We start from the raw sequence: 19,718 nt of genomic DNA, 5'->3' as shown, positions 1-19,718 counted from the left end.
AGGATTGTAAAGTACATAAAAAGATAGAAGCGCGATGCGAGCTAAAAATACGAAAAAACGAATATGAAAAACACAAAAGAGATACGAGATTACCATTTGTGTCTTATCACAAAAAGATATTAAAATACAGGCAGTTCTTAATTAATAAATTTTAGTGTTCGAGCTTTAATACTTTTTGCGTAACCCACGCACGGTCTTCAAAAATACGGTGCACCGGCATTAAAAAAGAAAACATCCGAGAAAGCATAAACGCAAAAGGGAAGCGAGGAGAATAACAGGATTCGAGTTAACCTGGTTCGTAGAGGAAACAAAAGATCGCTTCGCGTGTAATCGATTCGGCCGTGTAATTCGCATATCTAGGGAATTCGTTTGGTGGTCTAAAATGGATTATCGCGCGTGCCAGAGTCCGCTACGATTACGGTTATATTGATCGGTTGGACAAACGGAACGGCTTTATTGCATCCCTGCGGTGCGTCGCGATAGAATATGTAGATACACAGAGAGACACGGTCATCGATTACAGCAAGACGTAGTAGAGATATTCGCGGAAATTTCAATGAAATACCAACGTGCCAGGTGATCTATTATCTGGCAAACATGCTGAAGCTAGCCACTTTGTATTGTCCTTTAAATTCGTAGACACGCGGCGTTTACCCAATAATACCGGGCAAACTGTTACATATCTGAAAGCAAGCTCCGTGCTTGAACACGATCTCTGAATACCGCGTCTTTGTGTGACACAGGCTCCTTAGATTGTACGAGGGAAGACAATACAGAGAAGCAGCCGCTTTTCTCATGAAACTGCCACACTATACCTTGAGGACGACTCTACCGGACATTCCCGTGGACCTGTTGATCGAAACGCTTCCTCATAGCCTGTCTCTGCTGGAGGCTCTCTACTCGAGGCTCGTCGAGTTGAACGTGGACGACGCGAAAATCTTGAAAGTGGAGCAAGTCCTTTGGAGGATCGTCTATCTGATCTCGATCAGCCAGGACCATTTCCGTCTGAGGATCTGGTGCAAGCTGCTGATCTCCCTGAACAAATTGGCTCCTAACGCGAGGAGCATCCTGGCCGCTAGGAAAAGGACTTTGGACAGGGCGGTGGAAGGTTTGGGCAAGCACGGATTGGTGGCATCCTGTCATCCAAGCAATTTGGAAAACGCCGGGGCGTCGAATCTGGTGCCTTTACCCGTGGCGCTGAAGGAGCAGCTGGAGAGCAGAATCGAGGCGTACAAGTTGGCCGTGCACAAGATCGAGAGCTTTGGCAAGCACGCGAGAACTCACAGAGGTAATCCATGGCGATTTTTAGCTGATAACATTCGTTATGGGTAATGACGAAATATCGTTTCGCGAGTGGGAACTCGCGTGGGAACGAGCAATTCTTTTTACCGTCGCGTCGGGGGCTTAGACCCGGTGCAGACAAGCTTGGACGACGCTGTTACGATCTCGTGGTAGTGCCACGGTAGGATTTGGTTCTCATATATTGCACAAGGTGTCTTAGGCTTTAACATCGTAGGTGTAATTTCATGGGTATATGTATACGCGTGTGAAACAGTGTATCGAGAAGTTCGTTCACCTATTACTACTATATACATTTTAAAGAAAGTTAGAAAAATTAAGTTACAGAAATTGTTTAAAGAAATTGTAATATATATATATACGGGGTATATATAAGACAGATCATAATACTTCGAAGAGTGAAGCTACGCATTAAGATAAATAGAAAATACCGTACGAGGCAAACAAGGAGGCAGGTCAGCCTACGTGCAAAGATAAGTTGAAAATGTAGCGTGAACTCTTTTCGTAAGACGCTCTGTTTGGGAGAAAGATAAATGGGAAAATTTATCATGCGCGTGTACCAGAGCCATTATTAACTGAACACGTTGAAACTCTATTTTCTGGAAAACGAAGCTTGAAACAGGAAAACGTTATTCTACATTTTCTACTCGTTTTCGCGCGTACGATATTCTTCTGTCGATTACCCAGGCCTGCCCAGGCCGAGATTAGCCACGTTCGCTCCAAGTATACTTGTACTTGGGAAAATTTTCGAGCTCGACTTTCTCGAAAACTAAGCCGAGAATGAACAAATTTTGTTCCATATATTTCCCTTATTTTTCCACAAGGAATCGCGTCGTGCACGCTTTCACGCGTTATTCGGTCGGAATATATTACGTGGTCGGACGATGTGGATTATAGATACGCGGATCACTTCACGAGAGAAAGTCTGAAAGTTTGTACGATTGAATGGGCCGCGATACGCTGTTCCAGATCCGATTACAGTCAGCCGGTATCTGAAACGACACGCTGCGAGTTTCCTTTCAACGATTGCAGGAATCGATCGCGAAGAACGGGCGCGAAAAATGGTTTCGATTCAATTTCCAGAACCGTTCGAGGGGACGGCGTCGGCTAGAAGAAAACGATTGCATTCTCGAGTCGAGATGTGGAAGGCAGCGGCGACGAAGACGCGGCAATGCGCCAAAGTGTTGCGTCGGTGCACAAAAGTCGTTAACTTTTGCTCGGTGAAAAGCTGACAACGGATGTCCGCGTCGATATCCGGCCGTGTTAGAGGCCCGCTGAACCGTGAAGTATTGGATTTTAACGCAGCTGCACAGGACACGTTACATTTCCCAATGCAAATACGCCGATGCATAGGACATTAATGCGTTTACACGAAAGCACGTTTACTCGTTTACGTCATTGTCATCGTTGCGGGCCTCAACATGGTAAAACACGACGCGTACTCGTTTCCAACCCTGTACCCGTCTCTTTGCTCTTCTTCGTCCTTAACGCGTTGACTGTTTAGTCGTGTTCTCGTTGCCATTCCATTTGATTGCAATTTTTCTCTCCTTAACACGTTGAATGGCGAGTGCCGGGAACGACTCAGCTAATGACATCAGCGTGGACTCGACCACGCTGTTGTTAGACCAACGCCGGTTTTTTGATCTCTGAGAGAAGTGAAAATCGGTTTGAAAAATCGGATTGTCGAAATTTTTCAACGTTCGCTTCGTTTTGTGCGATCTGTGGCCACCTTTTCTTGCTGTTTTCCGTTGAATGGAACAACTAGGTGAGTGGAAAACTTCGCTTTTACAGTGTTACGTTGAATAGAATAATTAGATATTTTGTAGTCTGTAACGCTTATTTGTGAAAGTTTCGTTTGCCCAACTACTAACTTATTATTATTACGCGACAAATTCCGGTATAGATCGCTCGAAACCTTACCAGCGAGTTATAATCGAAACACGGAATACGAAATGAAATACGAAGAGCTTTTGACGAAACTTTTCCAGTGACTCGTGTTCGTATATTTCTTGCTCGATTATGCTCATACAATATATGTCGCGATTGAAATCGCTGACTGAGAACTACTTCGCCAGAAGAAACCTGGGAAGCCTTGTGCATATCGTTTACGAGAAATAGCAGCCAGTGAGACAAATGCAAGTAACGCATCGAACGATGGATACGACATCGACGCTCTTTCGCTCGATTCGCGTTAATTGTCGAATAAGTACCGGCGCTGAAATTCATTGAAATCGATAATTAATTTGCTCGTCGAATCACAGGCCAATTTAACATAACGAAGTATACAGGTTAATTGTAAACTATACTTCTATTCGATGGTGGTGTGGCGATTCGATTAAACGGCATCATAGATTTCTCGTATTAAATACAAGTTGGAAGGAAAGTAATCGTTTGACATTTTCAGCGGACCAAGGTGTACAGGCGGCGTCGCATCAGAGGCAACTTTCGCTCAAGTACAGCGAGATTCAGCAGAGGCTGATCGATAATCAGAGTTTGTTGAACACGTTGGAGAAAGCTGGCGACCCAAGTAGCTTAGAAAGTCTGTTATCCGAGTTGAAGCGTAGGGTCGAACAGGACAAGGAAGCTCTCAGACAATGGACAGCCTTGAGGAAATCCACTTTCGGCGGCAATACGAAGAATCCACCGCTAGCCGCCAGATTGCTGCAATTCTCCAGAGGCTGCGAGCTAGCACTACAATTGATGAACCAGGATAATCTACAAGTAAGTTTCCCTCGAACGTTAGCTTTCAGTAACACAGAAATTTATCATATTGGATCGGTATACATGCAGCGGCTACAAAAATTATCTAACTGCAGCGTTTATTTCGAAAAGTCCGTTTTTGGATAAAATCGCGAAAACGGCAAATTTTGACGCGACCTCTTAATTCTTATGGGCGATTTATAATTTAGATCTTGAAATATTTTTGTCCGTTTCGATCGATTGAAATTTCCTTGATAAATGGAATCGCACGATCATTCATTTTAAAGGTCCATTTGCAAATCTGTAACTTGTGGAAACAGTCGAGGCATCGATAATAATGGAAAACAAATGACAGCGAATAATATCGAATAACGCGCGGATGCGAACGTCCAGCATAATGATACTATAGTGATTTTAATTTATCTACTTGTGCTCCATTTACATTTTTCAAATGTCCTATAGATGTCTGTAAACAAGACTGGACGGAGGCATAAAACGTCGATTCTAAATAATTCAAATCTAATAAGTCGTACGGTTCGCAAATTTTGAAACTGGCGAAAGTCCATCGATTACCCTGAAGACAGATATCGGTGCTGTTAACTCTGAAGAAATCTCATATACAAGAAAAATTGTATCTGTATGACGAATTTACATCTGTTTATATATATCTAATTACTGTAACTAATACGTAAAATACAACGATGAGCAGACACCGTGTACGTACTATACAGACGCAATTTTGTTCGAGAAATTCGATTGTATTCTCAAAGTAAATTTTATCCATTCAACTTATCTACCTTGACATATTTATACTAAATTAATGGACAACGCGAAAGGATATGTTTCATATATTAACATGAAATAAAATCGCGGAAATAAAATAAAGTCGAACGGAATAAAAGGTCGCGTTTAGCTCGATGCACACGTTGGTCCAGTTAAAAAAGTTACAAACGTAGAATCTTCAACATAAGATTTTATACGACTCTGTAATATTTAGTCGGAAAGCCAGAGAAATATTCGCCAAGGAGATAATATAATGTAGTTTCGCGGGAACTGTTGTAACCGTAAGCAGTCCCACGAGAAGCGAGTTCAGCAGTGACGTAGTTGATGGACAAAGCTGAATCCACAAAGCACAAAGTCTCCGGTCACGCGTCGTCCCTTAAGGACACTCGCGATCTTGAATTACGCGAGTGCACTTACAGTAACCGTGCCGCTTGCCATACCTTCCAATGTGATAAAACGCAAACTCATCCTATCGATCGAAATTACGCATTTAATAACGACACGCGTTAACAGATTGTTCGTGAAACAGTACGGCCTCCGGAACTACACGTTTCTTTCGTTCTTCGCAACTATCTCTATTTTAAATAATCTTTGTGTTTTCACATTGTCGTTCAAACACCGTCTAATATCCCTTTTTTCTGCTTCTATCTAATAAATCGTTTCGTAAAATTACACGAAGAAGGACACGCCAGTTGCGCGTAACTTCTGAGTAGAACCGCAACGAACGAAGAATCACAAATATCTGTATCGTTTGGTCGTCGTGAAAGTTAAAATCTAAAAGGTTTTGTCGTTCTTATTAATTTTGATTGAATTTCCCACGGAATTACTGACTAATTACGAACAATTACGTACTTAATATTCATCGGAAGCGTTTGCTGGAAGACGTTGTGCACAGATTTCGCATAAATCATCCCGTGAAGGACACGACCTCGTTACGTACACCATGAATAATACAGGATTCCGTGAAACGGTTCCATCAATTTCCGTGGCCCGCCGGTAATCATCGAACGTACGTAGGTACTTGAGACACCGAATGAAATTTGAATGCTAATATACCTTTGGCGATGTAATCAGCTATCGAATCGAAGCATCAAGTGTCGCTACAGATTCGTTCGGTGACTCGTACGTTTACAAGTAAGGAAAAAATTGATCGTTCACGGTTCAGTGCCAGTATTTGACGCTTGTATTTCAATTGTTCGATACTTGGTAAATTACTCTTAGAAGCTTGATAATTTCGATGAGTTTTTATATTCTCCTAGATAATTGTGAAACATAATCAGAAAAATTATACTACGTAGATAATCATAGAGAATTGTACCGATGTAAATCGAAGAAAGTACGAAACTTTGGGGATACGCAGAGGATATATAGGTGTGCGTTGCGCAATTTTTATTGCCGCGTGAATTCAATTTTTAAGGGGATGAAATCGGTTGCTGAAAATTCGGATATTTCGCCGATTTTCCGAATTGCAAGAGATAGGGAAAAAGCGTTCGGCCAAAGCTTACCTCTTTCGATCATCGCCATCGTTTGATAAAAAATTTATCAATATCATAGCGAGTTGTAACGCGGAATCGGACATTTTTTGTTAGTTGATCGAACGATCCTTTGAAGTATTGAAAAACACGATTCACTGAAATTCACCCAAGTTTCGCTTAGATCCCTATGATTCATAGCCCGCTGCTATACGTCCACGTCGACGTATCTACGTCTACTAAACTCTCGTTTATCATACGAAAGGATATGTCCGAAATAGAAAATGTTGGAGATTCTCAAGATCATGTTAATGGTACGCTCGAATTTCAGAAGTTACGAGAACCAATGGAATCAGTCGTATGGTTTTCCTCCTGTCGAATTTCGTTCGTAGAAAGTCGATACACGTCTTCGAGAAAGGATACAAAATTACGATCTTCGGAATTCGTAGCATCACTGGTCAGCCGCTTTTCCCTCCACATGTGGCTGGTTGATTAATATCACAGTGATCGATATCACTTTTCTCAATTTTCTCTGTATTTTGATCAATTTTCTGTTGTTCATCCCTTGTAATATAGGGCGTTTCGTACCTTCGCAGTTTTCTTAGTATATTCTATGGGTATGTAGTATCTAAATAGTCTAGAGCAAGGACAAGAAAGGATCGAAGGGCAGTCACTCCCTTTTGAAGATTCTAACAGTACACGTCGAGCCTAACGAACACATTAACGTTATTTATCACTAAATAATTTGTGACTCTTTATCATTATATTCATCGTTATTAAACACACGAGCTATATTAACCTGTTAACAAATAAAACATCCTTTCGTGTCCTTGCTCTAGACTATTTAGATAGATCATATCATTTGCAGTTTTACCGAAAAGTTGTAAAAAAAATGGAAAATACAAAGAGAATAATACCCAGACCTGCGATATCGTTTGTTTGTTATGAGGAAAATAGAAAATAGAAAAAGAAGACGATACCTAAACCTACGATATTGTTTGACTTCATATCGCTAGACTTTTATTTATATTATGTATAAACTATTATTTATCTCATATCACTGTGGCTGATTCTGAAAAGGAACGTATTCTGAAATTCGAACGATAAAATATTTAACAAATAGGCAGGAGGGTGGGGAACGAAATGGAAACGTGCTTCGTAGGATTTCTAATAAATTCAATTTTTTATTTCCGTCAAAATCTTTCATCGACATTAACCTGAACACCCGGTGGTTACAATTATCGTAATTGTAAATCTGTTCGTATTTTGTATTTCGTATTTCTTATTAGCGTTATAACTTTTTGATAGAACGTCAAACAGGCTATTTAACATTCTCCGTTTGAATACTGAAAAGTAATCGAAAATATTTCAGTTTGTATACACGAGAGACGGAAAAAGAGAAAAATAGCAGAGAAGCGGGGCGTATTTCCTTTTCATAGAATAGAACCAGTGTGTGGTGGAATATTTCACTCTACAAAAATTGTTCTCGGCGCATGATAAAAAATGATACTGCGATATTAACTTCTAGAAATTTGATCGTTCGTTTTCGCATACTTCTGATTAAATTTTCTCGCGTTACACCCTGTACTTGCTGTCTGTACGAGGTGTTCCGTATCTCAATCGGCAAACTTCGCCAAAATTCTCAGCGAAAGATATTACATAGTTAGCTGCTTCACAAACGTGTGCCCTTTCAGAAACGCTATCCCTCGCAAATTTAATTATTTTTTCTTTTTTTGGTAGACCATGCACTAGGAGGACGACCACTCTGTGGTCTGTCAACCACAGTAAAGAGAGTTCAGAAATTTTTAATAATGCGAAGAATTTCGCTTGGGACGCGTCTACGACACGTAAATTTCTCACAAGCATATTTGCGCAACGGACGACTGACTTTGATAATGAATTTTCGCCATAGTGACAAGTTATTGAGGCGTCTAACGATCTATATTAAAATTGCGTGATAATTAATACAACCTGAGCAAGAAACGTACATAGCCATATAATATATCATATTGCACACATGTCTCTCCCTTGTCTATACACAGAGAACTGGAAAGTTCGAAACGCTCGGTATTCCTACACCGCAAAACTGTCATTTGTCGTTTTTACTTGGCCGTAGTCCGCGCCAACTTTCCGACCAACGAAACCGATCGAAAAGTCGAATTGAAAAACGACCGATGAGTTGCGAACGATGAAAGGAAAGAGCGGCGAAATTCGTTAAAAATTTGCACCGTCGAAGAGAGAATCAGCTGGAGTGGTGGCGAGTTTGTATGGAAGGTCCGAACGCATGAAATATTTTCGCGCAGGTATTCGAGCTGAGCGAAAATTTGCCGGACGACTACGACGAGGAATCCAGCAGCAGCGCTGGTTATCACACGGACGAGAGCTGCAGCCCGACTCCGGAACCATCGGTCAGAAACGGATGTATGATTCTCAGGATGGAGGAGACTTTTCCAAATTTAACGTTCGACGACGCGACCGCCGAACGACTGGCCGAGAGATACGCGGCTCTCTACGACCAGGCACATTTGCATACGTTGGACGCTCTGGACGCTCTGCAGCCTCTGAAGGACGCAACCGACTTAAAAGCCAAGATACTCTATTCGGTGGTCGTGGTAAGTGGCACTTTATGCAAAGTAGGTATAATCATACCGCGCCACCCTTAATGCGCTTGCATCTGTGCCCGTCAAAGAGACTGATTCACTCGTTGAGTACTAGTCGTTAGCGTTAGTGTCCCTAGTTAGGGACAAATTAATAACGGGATGACTAGCCAGCGAGGCGGACAGCGAAAGAGGGAAGATGTATCGCTAAGCGGTTAAAGGGATGGCTTTGTTGTTATAGCGAGACCGTTTACCCTGCTGTGTCCTTTTGGTCATTTTCGATTAAAATATAATTGTCTTTTTTTTCATCGCTGGACAGATTTTCAAGAGATGCATGACGATATGAAGAGATGTTTTCGAGTATTAGGTTGTCCGGAAAGTGTCTTTCTTTTACGGACAGGTATCTTACAACGATGCATCTTCATACAAACGTGAAACCTAATCTGTCGAACGTCGTGATCTTTATTTTGATAGAACAAAATGGATCATAATTCTACTATAATATAAAACGGTAAACGTCGCGCATCCATTATTTCTTTACAAAACGAAAGAAACTTTCCGGACGACCTAATAGATGACCTCAGTATCGATATTATGATGTTCAGCGTATGGAACAAATTTTTGTCCGGGTTTTATTTATTTAATCGCGTTAACAAAAATGTAGATCGATGTTAACGACCGGCAACAAATGCTCCTAACAACATGTAGACCTAGATCGTGTGCTCGCAGACTGTAAACGTGGACTGTTTTGTATCGTTTAGCAAAAACGCTTGGCAATGATATAATTTCTATTTTTACGTCGATTATGTCGTTACGTCGATGTATTTCAAACATTTGTTTTGAAATGTTTGAAATGAAAAAACAGCTTTTTTATCAATTCGGAAGAATCTTCTTTATCTGACCGATAGTTTCGAAGATTGAGCAATTCGAAGATAAAGAGCACTTTAAATAGCAAAATACGATAGTTTCGCAACCTTCGGAAACTACGTACGTCAGTCTTCTTATCGCGTTTTAAAGATCAATTTTATTTTATCATTCGCTTTATAATTCGTAGTTCTGATGTCCACGAGGAATAAAATTGTCCGTAATTTCTTCATCGAGTCGCGGACAGCGTAGGAAGTAAACGAGCGACCGAGATGAAAATTGGGACCCGAAAATTTGGAAATACTTCTACACTTTTTCCATATCGATCGAGTGACTCTTCTTTCTTCCACGTTCTTATCTTTTTCTCCTCGTGCTATTAAAATGGATTATTCCGTGTAAATGATACTTTATCGTCTAAAATTCAGACCGCCCACCAAACTCGATAGCTACGATAGCTGTGACCGAAAGAAAAATGGTCGGTATCTTGCGATGCTTGTCACGCTGCCCGAACCAATTTCGTTTCTTTTTCTATTTCTCTCGAATGTTCGCTATTCGACCGGTCTCGCCGAGTAATTTCGTGGACAAGCGCTTATAGCAGTAGCCGAGGAACAGGGAAATTGTGAGAAGGAAATGCGATCACGAAGCCAAAGATGCCGCTCTACGAACATCTGACGAAGGAAATTGAATTTTAAAGGTAGCGCGTTTGATAAAAATTGCCAACGAATCCAGGCGAGCAATATGAATTTACGAATGTAGTCTCGCGTGTCTCGTTATTTTCGCTTGCTAGACCGTGTCATTTAAATAGAAAAAAGTCACGCGAGAAAATTCTCGCAAAATGGTGGTATTCTTCGCACATTCGGTTAGCGCCCATCTATGTAGAATGGAATCGGTCTGTTAAAATTGTGCAACGAACGTATATTCCCGTTCAGGGACACATACGTACGTTGATACTTTGGTCGAACTATAATACAATATAATTATAAATATATAATTAAAAATTAGCGATAATGCACGAACGTTAGTAAAATTATTAATATGACGCGCGAATGCTATTAAAAAATATCTGAGTTAATGGAAAACTAATTAACGAGAACTAAATGAAGGATAATAAGGTACACACGCCTGTTTATAAATTTTACGTTAACAATTTGATCGATTTATAATATACGTATGTTGCTGCCTGTAAAATATACAGAGTGTCGTACATGTACATTTTCATTTTTCCATTGAATTATCTGCCAAGGTAAAAACTGTTTGTGATAAAAACTGCTCGAAGTAAAACTTACTGTTTGTTTCGAGGAAGACATCTCGCGATGGTCACGCATCTTATCTAGATGACTTTGCTTCTTTTTTTAATGGAATTTATATCTTTTTACGCACATCATTCCATGCGTTTCTTAGTTCCCTACAAAAACGTATCAAGGTACTTGGGTCGATGAATGAATAGTTTAAAAGATATTTTAACCTCGACGTTGTAAAACTTATGGTAAGAAGCAAGATAAGCTTTTGTGTTTCCTTTGCTTTTCATACGCTCAATTCGATGAAATTAAGATCGAAATATCTTTTAAATTAAACATTTGTAAGATGCTTCTGGGCAAATCTGTCGGTCATCGTAAGACGTCTTACTCGAGAGAGAACAAGTTCCACTTGAAATATCTTTTACGATAACGAATACTTTAGAAGATAAACTAATTCGTTAAAAACACCTTCTTGCAAAATTAATAGACCTATGTTATATGAAATTTAAATTGTTCTTTTTAATACCGCGTTAAAATCATTCGAATGGCGTACAGTATATTTTAAAATAAAATTTAAATCTCACTGACGAAGGATAAAATCGTGCTGAATCTTCCTATTTGGAGTTTCGTAACTAAATTACATTTTATAAAAAGATGATGGGACTTGGTATTTTCGAGCAGTAAGGTAGAACGAAAAAAAGTCTGGTTTTCCAGAATTGCTGTTTTGTGTTCGTAATTTCTCACGCTTCTCCTCTTCCTCCGTCAATTTCACCGGCAACAGAGCCGCGTCTATGAAAATAGTGAAAAATCGTTTCCATGTTGTATCCTTTTTTGTTTGCGTTGAAACGAAGCGATGAAAATTGGCAACAGAATTTCGTCGAAATTTTCCTTTGTTCGCCTGGAGCCCTTAACGTCGAAAACGAAGCTCGTTACGCGGAAGAGAAACGGTTTCGCTCGTTTTGGAATCGCGTAAACAAGGAACAAACGTGTTGCGCAAAATTCCTCGTGGTTGACAAAATGGTCGTAATTGGAAATGTACGCGGAACGCTTTAACCCGGAAGATCGTCAGAGATCGACGCTGAAACGCGTTGAAATTTGCCAGGACGAATCCGTCGGCAGGAAATTTCTAATTAGACCATCGAAATAACGTGTCGCGACGCGAGATCGACCGGTTTCGCAATTAAGTTATTCACCTCGAAAGTAGTTCGATCACGGCCCAGCCAGACCGAACGTGTTTCGTCCTGCTGCCTGGTATTGTACGCTCTTGTCGTAGAGCGAAAACGGCTGTCGTCAAAGGTGTCGGAAAACCGCAGTCTCCGGAATATTGGCCCGAGCCAGCGAAACCTCGTCCGCGTGGTTAACGCTTTGAGAAGTTAGCTCCGCGAAGGAACCGTGTAAATTTGTTATCAACTGGCAAATTGATAGCTTTGATGGTAAATCGACGAAAAATCCGCTGTTAATTTGGTAGAATGCGGCATAGCTTTGGCTTTTGGATTTTTATCACCCCGAAATACATTGTCAAAATCTACAAAATCTACTGTTAAATAGTAACAGTAGTAGTAGTAGTTTTATTTATCATTGTTTGTTTACTTGCTTGTCTTTTGCTTTCGCAAAGTGTACGATGTATTTTACATACACCTTGCATGTTTTACTTTCTCTATCGTATTACTTTTAATCTATTTATATATGCATATCGTATGCATAAGACAGAGCAGCTAAATAGGATCATTTAAATATTTGCATTATTTGTTGTATAGAAAGTCGTATAAAAAAGCTTCGGAGGAGGAAGTTGCACTGTTTCAAGGAACTTTTAGAAAATTCTAAATGTCTCAAAACTAAATGATCAGGATGATAGGTCGTTGAATTTGTTTTTTTTTTTTCTTTTCTTTTCTTTTCTTCACGTTCCACGAAAATATCCAGAAATAGACGTGTACAGGGTTATTAACAAAGATATATCACAGCCATCGAGAACTGGTAAAAGAATGATCATTAGAAAAAGCCATTTCCTGTGTTACATGCGCTACTCGAAACAGTACAACTCTCTCCCGAGAAGTTATCTTTATACGGCAACAAGTAATGCAGATATTTTATCCGGTGATTCCATCTAGCTCGGCCGCTCTGTATTTATCGTGCTTGCCCTATATTTGTTTCCTGTCGTGTCTCCTTCCTCGCGCGATTATTTCCCTCACTTTACTCCCATCTAATATCTTCCTCTTTTTGTTCAGTATCTGCTTCATTCATGTGTAACGTGTACCCTTCTTCAGTCTCGTGTAAAGTATTCTCTTTAGATCTTTTCCAGGTTTCTCTACTTTCTTGTATCCCCTGCGCTACATTTTTCATCGTTTCGCATTCTATTTCGCATAATCTGCATCTACTCTTTCGTTCCTCTTCCTAATAACATCACAAGTAATTAATAATTTCTGGCGGCGTGATTCGTGCTAATTGTAGCGGAAAATTTTGCACTCGTTTTCCATAGACGGCGCGATCTTTTCTTTGAATTTTCCTTGGTCAAGAAACGAATGAAATTTTTCGAATGCATTCATGCACGAATAGGTGGGAAATCGTTGATGAATTAGAAACGCGATCGAAAAGGATGCACGTAACTCGTCGTCGAATTCTGCTTCTAGATTTCTTATTCATTTTGCATGGAACTCGGTTCTTCTTCGAGCCTTTCTTCGTTAAAAAACGAATGAAGTTTCCCGATAGTATTCGTGATCAGCACGGATATTAGATCGTAGTAAACTAGTTTGAAACATGACTTGAAGAGAATCGCGCGTAACGTAATTCATGGCCGATTTTCTTCAAGAATTCTATATTTTCTCTGCATCCAACTAAATCGTTTTTGGTGTCTCTCTTCGAATCTTCCTTCAGAAGCAAATGAAATTTTTCAAGAGATAAATAGCAGATCGTAAACTAGCGAATGAGTGACACACGCTACGCCAATTCTTCTCCATTTACACGCCAAATTCGCTCAAAGAATTCCTTATTCTCCTCGCGTAGAATTCGATCGTTCTCAGAGTATCTGAAATTTTTCAGAACCGTTTATCCATAGACGACGAAGAGATAGAAGATATTAAACAACTTTGAAACACAGCCAAGAAAGATCCGTACAACGTAATTCGCTAACAATTCGCTTAGAGAATTTTCTATTCGCCTCAGATCGGACTCGATCGTTCTCAGAGCATCTGAAATTTTTCAGAATCGTTTATCCATAGACGACGAAGAGATAGAAGATATTAAACAACTTTGAAACACAGCCAAGGATGATCCATACAACGTAATTCGCTAGCAATTCGCTTAGAGAATTTTCTATTCGTCACAAATCGAACTCGATCGTTCTCAGAGCATCTGAAATTTTTCAGAATCGCTTATCCATAGACGACGAAGAGATAGAAGATAGTAGACGACTTTGAAACACAGCCAAGGATGATTCATACAACGTAATTCGCTAGCAATTCGCTTAGAGAATTTTCTATTCGCCTCAGATCGGACTCGATCGTTCTCAGAGCGTCTGAAATTTTTCAGAGCCGCTTATCCATAGACGACGAAGAGATAGAAGATAGTAGACGAATTTGAAATATAGTCGAAAATGTTATGTGCATAACGTATACACGTACGGGCGAAGATTATTTTTGCCAGCACCACTACCACGCACCTGTCTCCCAGCCGATCGATCGACCATTAACGTCAAAGCCGTCGCTAGAGGGGCGCCGAGGGAAACGAGGGTGACTAGGGTGCACTTTTGCGATCAAGTGTACCCGGCAAGTGGCAGAGGCGCTAGTCCGTCAGCCTGGGGCTATTACTTTGCATACATACAGGTAGCCTTCCATACATCGCTAGGCTTGGAAATCGATGAACTAAAATAAATACCTGCGACGAAAGCCACTCTCTCTTTGTCTACCAGTTTGCTGCCTGGCGTTTCTCCTACGTTTCCTCTGCCTCTTTTCGTTTAATCTCTATTTCTTCTATCAAACGTATATTTATGTTCCGCATACGTATACGGTGGCTCATGGAAGAATTCGAATACTCTTCGAATGTCTTTAACAGCGTGTATTTTAACGAAACATCTCGTTAACGATCCTAACGAGACACGATCGTTATAATTATATGGATAACATTGGAAATGAACCTGGAAATGTGTATACAAGTTACAGGATATTTATCGGAAACATAAACTTCGCGAAGAACACCGAGGTGTTTCGACATTTCGATTGCACGTTGTATCAGGTCGTCCGAAAAGTTTCTTTCGTTTTATAAGGAAATTATGGATGCACGACATTTTTCGTTTTATATTATCTTATCGAATTACGTAAGATCATTTTCTTCTATCAAAATAAAGATCACAACGTTCGACAGATTAGGTTTCGTGTTTGTATAAACATGCGTTGTCGTAAAACGCGTGTCTCTAAAGGAAAGATACCTTCCGAACAACCTACTATTTAATAAGCCGCGATATCTATCTATCAAAATATAGCTAGCGAGATGATCTTTTAACGATAATCGTATAACGTTGAAGATTTGTGTTCGCCATGTATACTAGTTTTTCATCGAGTGTATCGTCGCAACGAGCGTCTTGTAACTTTTATATAGTACAATTCCGAAGTGGTTTCAGATCGTAGCTGTACAATTACGAGACACGCGTCTCATTACGATGCTGATGAAATTTCAGAAAATTTCGTATAACGTACGTAATAAAATCGTAAAAATTTTCTGTAGCAAATATTCCTGGAACTGACGTGTTCGTGATTTTCTTTCATCGTTTGTCTTGCAATTTCCTCGACTCTTCACGCAGCTAACAAATCAGCAGAATTGAATTAATCACGCCACGAGTTGCGAGTTGCTATTATTAATTCAAAAAATTCGTTTTAAGAACGACGCTCATCAGCTCTTTAATTTTTCCAGAAAAGCAAAACGACTCTCTACAGTGGCTAGAAAAATTATTTCCACGCTCCCTTATTTGAAGTTTTAAAGGGTTCTTTTTTTGTTTAGTAATTCCTTTTGTTAGCTACAGTTAGTTGTCACAGTACCAATAGTTTGTAGTCGCGTGAAATTATTAGGAAATTTGATATTCTACTCGAACTTACACTATTATAGACAGATGTCTTTCTTTTACAGACACGTCTTTTACAATGATGCATCTTTATACAAACTTCTTTTCTTTCATTCGGAAGAATTTTACAATCAGTTCTCATTGAGAATTATAAGTAAATTATTTTGGCGTGGTACTATAACGTGAATAATAAGTGATCATCGTACGATTGATTCTAGCTGAATCTAATTTATACAAACATGAAACCTAATCCGTCAAACGTTGTGATTTTTACTTTGATAAAACAAAATGGATCGTACGTAATTCGATTAAACAATATAAAACGGAAAATGTGCATCCGTTATTTCCTTATAAAACGAAAGAAACTTTTCGGACGACCTGATACAACGATATCGAAAAATATCTTTGCATCCTATCGTGCCTATTTTATCTACCAAATATAACAAGAGTATTACGATTCGAATGTTTTATATAATAAATAAATTCGAATAATTGATATGATATATTTTGCCATATTACGTGCATTCTATACGGTGGACGTCGATCGCTTGCAATTCACTAAAAATGCACAGAAATGCGCGATCTATTCGCAAGACCCAATACGCAACTCTCAACTTGCATGCGTTTGCCAATTCGTCGATGCTACTAATTCGATAAATTATCGTGAAATTTCTGGCCTGCATCGCGGTTGCTCGACCGGAACGATGAATAACGGCGGCCGATTTACGGTCCGAGGCGGCGAACTGAAGGCAGACGAGTTTCCGCCACGAGAAAAACAACGATAAACCGAATAGAGCGTGAAACACGGTCCGTGCGTGCGTGAACTTTTCGACTGGCAACAGCCACGTAGATGAGCGCAACGACTCACAGAGAAAATGACTCGAGGAATAGAAGTCGCGTCCACGGACTAGCCATTTCACGATTCCATTGTAGTCGGTTGCAATTACGTGGCGAGGCGGCGCACGGTATAATTACGCGATAACCGGGCCAACAGGAACACTAGTCTCGATTCAACGCCTCGTCTTTATCGACGACAGAATAATTTTTAGCCCGATGAAGCCGCGTCTGGCGGCTGGTGCGCGCTTAACGCTAGTTACCAAGTTAGCTCCATGGTAATTTCCAATTTGCAGAATTCCTGTCCTTTGGCTAATACTGAATTTCGTTTCCTCCGGCGTATTTCTCCATTATGAAATAATTATGCGCGTTCTCTTCATTTTCCATCCGTACAGCCGTTCACAGTGCAGGGAGCAACGTTGGATAAATTTAACAGCGTAAACACGTGGACACCGCTTCGCGTTTTGCCTTGTCTCTCGCGTATTAACGCTTTACCGACCCATAGCCGATTAATCGGCTTTCTGTCTCCGACGCTTGCCGACCGATAGCCGATTAATCGGCTTTCTGTCTCCGACGCTTGCCGACCGATAGCCGATTAATCGGCTTTCTGTCGCCGACGCTTATCGACCGATAACCTATTAATCGGCTTTTTGTCACCGACAATCTTCCTCATTATTTGAGCAGTAATTTGTTATTCGGCACCAAGGTACCTCGCTCAGTTGCGTCAGTTGCGTTGCTTCGTAAACTCCCACAGTTTTATAGCAATCTGAAAAACTTACCGTTCGCGATGAACGAAAAGAATGGTATTGGAGAGTCTAAACCGAAACAAAGCCGGCGTCTGGGCGAATCTGCGCCTGAGTTGCCGGTCGGACGTGCGTATGCTGTTGAACCGCTAGCGGTCAGTAAAGTGTTAATTTGAACAAATTGAAGTTAAAGCATCAAATTAATGATTTTTAGGGATTTTAGGAATAGGTCAGTATCTTTTCGCGGAGGATGCCCAGCTGCATCTACCAACGTCGTAAAAAATATACGGTGCCGTTCAAGAAACTAGAGTTTTAGTATGGAGACGCGTTGACATCTCGGAAAATACAAGATAGTAGAAAATAAAATTGCATCGACCCGATTAATACCTTGAAACGCGATATAATTCGTTTAACACGTTCTTTCGATCAGAGCAATAAATAACATATTATCCGAGGTAGTATTTCTTATCGACTGCCACTATATATAACAGAAGACGCGAGATATTTATTGCAAATATACGTTCGCGCAGGTGATGAAAACGTAGAAATCCTCGATTGTTGATTATACTGACAATACTGATAAGAGGAAAGTGTACAAGCTACGGTCTCTACCTTTTCAACTTGCCAATATTTATCGTTAGTTAGGAATTGTAGAGGGAAGACTTTCGGTCGTTTTTATCGGATCGATTCCAATTTTTCCATCGGTTTTTCAGAACAGCTTACGTATAATTGACATCGTGCAATTTGCAGTACGCACAGTCGCGCGAGAATAAACACTTTTGCAATAGGAAACTAACATTTCTACGATAGAAAATTGATTGAACAAGAAAGACATGGTAACATTTTCAGCGTGACCTAATTTTCCGAGAGAATCTCTTCGAATTTCACTTACAAATACTCACGATATGCGAAACGTTAATTCCATCGATGACAAATTTGTCAGAATGATGCTGCAATATTTAACGTAACACTGAATTAACGATCCCTGACGACAGTTCCGAAATATTTTAAACTCGAGCAAATTAAAACTTATATTCGCGCATAGAAACTAAATGCGGAACGAATAAACGGTGATTTAAATTGCGTGAAATGGCAGAATCGAAAAATTCAATTTGAAAAATCAATTTAAAGTTGATGGAAGATTTTTCAAAACGACGTGAATGGAACGAGATTGCTAGGTTTGAAAAAAAAAAAAAAAGAAATGGTAGAAAGGGCAAGGGATATTTTCAACGCTTGTCCAATGTCCTCGGTTATAATCGCGGACGTAATATATGCGCGAGCGTGGTGATAATTTACCGCGTTGCTCGACAAAACATATCTGCCATAGCATAAGTAACCGCAATCGTGGCGGATATGGCGTAAAAAATGCAATTTCCAATTTCTATCTCGCAACCTTGAACGCTGCGGTCTATCGCGATAAGCTGGCTGAAAGGTTTCGAAGTTGCTCTCTGGAAACGGTCTGGTCACGGGTGAGATTCTTACGATCGACAAATGAAAACGACAGCGTCTTTCTTCTTTCCAATTCCGAGAAAATCCAGCTGAAAAATTCACTCGTCTCGCGACACCGTCAAGTTTGCCACGGGAGGTGGTGACGCGGTAAATTCGCAAACTTGGAGCGCTTCGAGGAGCAAAATCCGAGCTTGACGATATCGTAAACAACGCGCGTCGAAACGAAATCCATTCTCCGACGTGAATAAATCATAGGATTATCAGCACGGATCCCGCGTAAGTTACTGCCACTTCAGGCTGACTTTCGTGGTCTTACAAGAAGAAAAGAGGGTAGATTCCTCGAAGAAAATGGAGATGCTGTTCCTGGCTCGTAAAACTCGACGGTTGCACCGGCTCTCGTCTATCGACCGCGTTTCGAGGACCGTGGAAGGAACTCGTTAACCGGAAATCGAAAGCAAGTTTGTTCGATTTTTACGGGGAACTAAGGGAGGAGAAGCAGAGAACGAAGATATTCTACGAGTTCCGTTTAACGGTCTGCAATTGGATATGTTGCAACGAACGGTTCTACGAGTAATTAACGGTATTAACGAACAGTTCTTTACGATTATAATCTTGCGATTACAACGAGAATACTGCAACGAACGCGAACAAAGTGGATACTTTTTAAAACGATCGCGTAGCTTGTAAAT

At 40.3% G+C, this 19,718-nt stretch overlaps 1 protein-coding gene across 4 annotated transcripts in view; it reads left to right on the top strand.

The window, feature by feature from the left end:
• LOC126924218 (uncharacterized) overlaps window positions 1–19,718 on the top strand; it is an 84,678-nt gene that overhangs the window by 62,167 nt on the left and 2,793 nt on the right. For all 4 annotated transcript variants that reach the window (XM_050738464.1, XM_050738467.1, XM_050738465.1 and 1 more), the window contains 3 exons: window positions 744–1,288; window positions 3,704–4,020; window positions 8,558–8,866. In XM_050738464.1, coding sequence (XP_050594421.1) covers window positions 744–1,288; window positions 3,704–4,020; window positions 8,558–8,866 — 1,171 coding nt within the window. The remainder of the gene's footprint in view (window positions 1–743; window positions 1,289–3,703; window positions 4,021–8,557; window positions 8,867–19,718) is intronic.

This window comes from Bombus affinis, chromosome 14, assembly GCF_024516045.1.
Source record: "Bombus affinis isolate iyBomAffi1 chromosome 14, iyBomAffi1.2, whole genome shotgun sequence".
Taxonomy (NCBI): domain Eukaryota; kingdom Metazoa; phylum Arthropoda; class Insecta; order Hymenoptera; family Apidae; genus Bombus; species Bombus affinis.
Note: the sequence above shows the minus strand (reverse complement) of the source record. Positions and strands in the feature narration are given on the sequence as shown.